Genomic DNA, 3,811 nt, shown 5'->3' with positions numbered 1-3,811 from the left:
CCCCCTCCCCCGGCCCACCCCCCCCCCCCCCCCCCAGCCTCTCTCCATGGCAGAGGGGCTCCAGCCCTGGGACCATCTCCGTGGCCTCCTCTGGCCCCGCTCCAGCAGGTCCCTGTCTGTCTGTGTCATCGATGAAGATATTAAATAGTGTTGGTCCCAGTATAGACCCTTGAGGGACACCAGTCATTACTGGTTTCCACTTGGACATTGAGCCATTGACTGTAACTCTTTGGATACGGCCATCCAGCCAATTACTTATCCACCTAACAGTCCATCCATCACACTCCTAGCTCTCCAATTTAGTGGCCAGAATGCTGGGATGGACCATATCAAAGGCCTTGCAGAAGTCCCGGTATGTGCCATCCATAGCTCTTCTCTTGTCCACTGGTGCAGTCACGTCGTAGAAGGCCATTAGATCAGTCAGGCTGAGTTGCACTTCATGAAGCCCTGCTGGCTGTCTCCAGTCTCCTTCCTGTTTTCCCTGTGTTCTGACATGTGTTCCAGGAGGATCTGCTCCGTGTCCCCCAGGCATGGAGGCAAGGCTGATGGGTGGTTCCCAGGCTCCTCCTTTTTTATGCTTTTTAAAAATGGGTGTGATGTCTGATGGCTCCTGAGGCTCGTCTCCAGAAAACCTGTCTGTCTGCCAGCAGTATTTGTGATTTGCAGCAACCTTCAGAATCTTGCTTATGAAACAAGTACGGGAGATGAGAGCCAGGTCAACACTGGGAACCTTGGAGGCACATTTTAAAGCTGTACGGTACCTGTGCAAGTAAGCAAATAAGAATTCTGTTAAGATTTGAATCATACAACCTGCACCTCAACTGCGGATGCTGCTGCCATTAGCACCATGAGCATCGTGGGTCCTGGAACAGCCCTTTCTGGTCTCGGACATGGCATACCTTGGAATGGCAAGGGTTGGAAGGGCCCTGGGGAGCTCACCCAGTGCCACCCCCCTGCCCAAGCAGGCTCACCCAGAGCAGGGGGCACAGGACAGCGTCCAGGCGGGGGTTGAAGATCTCCAGAGAAGGAGACTCCACAGCCCCCCTGGGCAGCCTGGGCCAGGGCTCGGGCACCCTCACAGTCAACAAGTTCTTCCTCCCGTTCAACTGGAACCTCTTGTGCTTCAGGTTGTGCCCATGGCCCCTTGTCCTGGCGCTGGGCACCACTGGGAAGAGTCTGGCTCCGTCCTCGTGACCCCCACCCTTGAGACATTTGGAGGTGGTGATGAGATCCCCTCTCAGCCTTCTCTTCCATCTGTTCCTACTTGCAGCAGAAATTTTCTCTTGCTCACTTGAATTTGAAAATATTACTCTTAACGTCCCTGACTTACTGATTTAATTTCAATTGCTTTTTCATTGGCAGTTGTTAAAAATCTTAGTTCCCCTCTTGCCTCTTTTTTCCTTATTTTCCCTTTAAAAAGAATTATTTACTGCATGTACCACGTATGGAGATTGGTTGCAATTACCCTTTCTTGTGTGTGTCTCCACCTTTTTCAGTGCTGTCTGTGTGTTTGCCCCCTGTTTGCTACGCTGGCAAATAACCCCTGCTCGTTTGCTGTGCCCCTCCGCCCAACAAGAACCTTTAGCTGCGGCGTGGGACCCCGTCCTGACTGACGAGTCCCCCGTTCCTTGGAGTTTTCTGCCCATCTGTTCATCTTTTTCCTTTCTATGTGTCTATGCCGATACCTTCTTCGTGGTGTTACTGTTTGCCTAATACAGACTGAAACTCCCTGAGTTACGGCTTTTGTCTCCTTCTGGCGTATGGAATATTCCTGGTAGACACAAGTTGAGACAGAGAGAGATCTTTAAGGCTGAAGCAGGTTTTGGTGTATAATACTGAATTTTTTCTACTAATAACGTTGTATTTCTTTTTTTTTTTTGCAGAAAAAGGTCACGCTAAACATGTTCCTAGACACGTTGATGGCTGACCCGCCTCCTCAGTGCCTTGTGTGGCTGCCTCTCATGCACAGACTTGCCCATGTTGAAAATGGTAAATGGAATATTTTCTTGTTCGAATTATCTGGCCGGAGCAGGGTTTCTGTTCAACATCTGTAAATCTGCCGTCCTTTCCCTCGTAGCAAAGCACGCAACGCTTTCATCCTCCCCCCCGAAACGCTCTCAGGCCCGGAGCATTTAAGCCCAGGCTTTTGTTGGAGTGAAGTGTTCTGTGCTTCTGGGGTGAGGGCTGAGTCGTCACGAAATCAGCAGCAAAACAAGATCAGTTGTAGGGTTCCAGCATCGCTGGTAGTGGAAGGTGGAAAAAACAAGCAGCAGAAATACATCCTCTAACTGTTCATGTTCATTCTGAAACTCTTAAAAGAAACTTCACTTGCACCGCGCTTCACCGTGCGCCTTCGGGGGCTGCCTCCCGAGGGCCTGCGCACCCGCTCGGGCGTCTGTCTTGGGCAGCATTTGGGCACGAGTCACGCCAGGGCTCGCCACGGGGGGGAAATCCCGAGCTCCTCTCACTTCCAGGCCTTTTCTTAGCTAAACTTTCCGGGGTTTACTGCCTGTGGAAAGTATTCAAGGAGTAACAAGGGATGGGAAACTGAAGATTAAGAGTGAGGAAGAGTGACGGGAGAGTCGTCTGGCTGAGGGGGCCTTACGGGGTGCAGGGAAGCAAAAAGGTTTCCTGCAGATGGTTCTGCAAATGAATCGAAGCTGCTCGTTGGTTGTCGTGGCCGGAAAGGTGGCGTGTTCCTTAACCGCACGCTTGCACACCGTACACGTGTGTGATGCTTTGTATGGGAATGCTAGGAAAAAAAACCACCTTTTTTTTTTTTTCTTCACCCATAAACTAAACCTCATCTTCCATTTCTTTCCCCACACAGTAAAATCAGGTCATCATCCTTCAACCCCCCCGCCCGCCTCATCGTTACCTCTTCTGCCTAAGCATTTCCAGGCATTTCAGGTGCCCAGCCCTCTTCCCTTCAGGGCCCAGGCAGATGAGCCCCGGACTCCTGGTTTTGCCTGGCTGGCCACAGGCATAGCTTGGCAGCCTGCACCTAGCCAAGCTCTCAGCATTTCTACTCCATTCTCTGTTCCTTGACATTTATGCCTGGGAAATGGCTGAGTGCTGCTGTGATTTTTGATATGCTGGGGTTTGGCATTTGTTTCGTTGGCTTCTCTTGATCCTCGTGCAAAGCGTTGTGAATTTAATCTGCATTTGTTCAGCAGTGAACAAGGTTGGAGTCGCGATGCTCCACGGGCCTTTTCTTTACTGCGAGGGAAGGAGGGGGGGGGAATTTCCCAATTGCCCTCTATGTTTACAGACATTTCCTGACGCCCGCGTGTCTCATTAAAAAAAAAAAAAAAAGTGATTTTTAAAAGAATTTTGAGGGGAGCAATTTCCTGGAGACAAATCGTATTGGAAAACTCACGAACAAGGTGGGGCGGTCGATCAAGTTCACATGTTAGGTAAAGCCCAGTTCTGTGCTGTCCTCCCCATCCGTAGGTAGCAGGTTGCACGCATGGAAGGGTGGGAGCGACTCTTTGCTTTCTTCTTCCTCCTCCTCTATCCTCTTACCCTTATAAACTCCTGCGTACTTCAAGAAAAGCACTCAGGGTGGAATAAATATGGTACAGAAACAGGCAGTAAAAATGTTTATTTGAGTCGCAGGTCAGGATAGAATTGCACAGAGCTGCTTAGGCACCGGTAGGATGTTCAAACGGCGTGTTTGGGCAGACGTGGAAGGGTGGAAGGGTCTGCAGATAATCCTTGGTCTGACCTTTTTTTCTGCTTGGATGTAGCTGGAGGAAATTCCGAGATACCCAGCACAGTACATCCTTACAGATGAGTGCGTGCATTCCTG

The 3,811-nt window shown here is 50.4% G+C and overlaps 1 protein-coding gene across 12 annotated transcripts in view; it reads left to right on the top strand.

Moving 5' to 3' along the window:
- Window positions 1–3,811, top strand: part of LOC104130499 (dystrobrevin beta) — a 138,067-nt gene that overhangs the window by 49,886 nt on the left and 84,370 nt on the right. For all 12 annotated transcript variants that reach the window (XM_035899127.1, XM_035899149.1, XM_035899163.1 and 9 more), the window contains one exon: window positions 1,884–1,989. In XM_035899127.1, coding sequence (XP_035755020.1) covers window positions 1,884–1,989 — 106 coding nt within the window. The remainder of the gene's footprint in view (window positions 1–1,883; window positions 1,990–3,811) is intronic.

This window comes from Egretta garzetta, unplaced genomic scaffold, assembly GCF_000687185.1.
Source record: "Egretta garzetta isolate BGI_Z169 unplaced genomic scaffold, ASM68718v1 scaffold510, whole genome shotgun sequence".
In the NCBI taxonomy this organism is placed as follows: domain Eukaryota; kingdom Metazoa; phylum Chordata; class Aves; order Pelecaniformes; family Ardeidae; genus Egretta; species Egretta garzetta.
The sequence above is the reverse complement of the archived record's forward strand: the minus strand, read 5'-3'. Positions and strand labels throughout refer to the sequence as shown.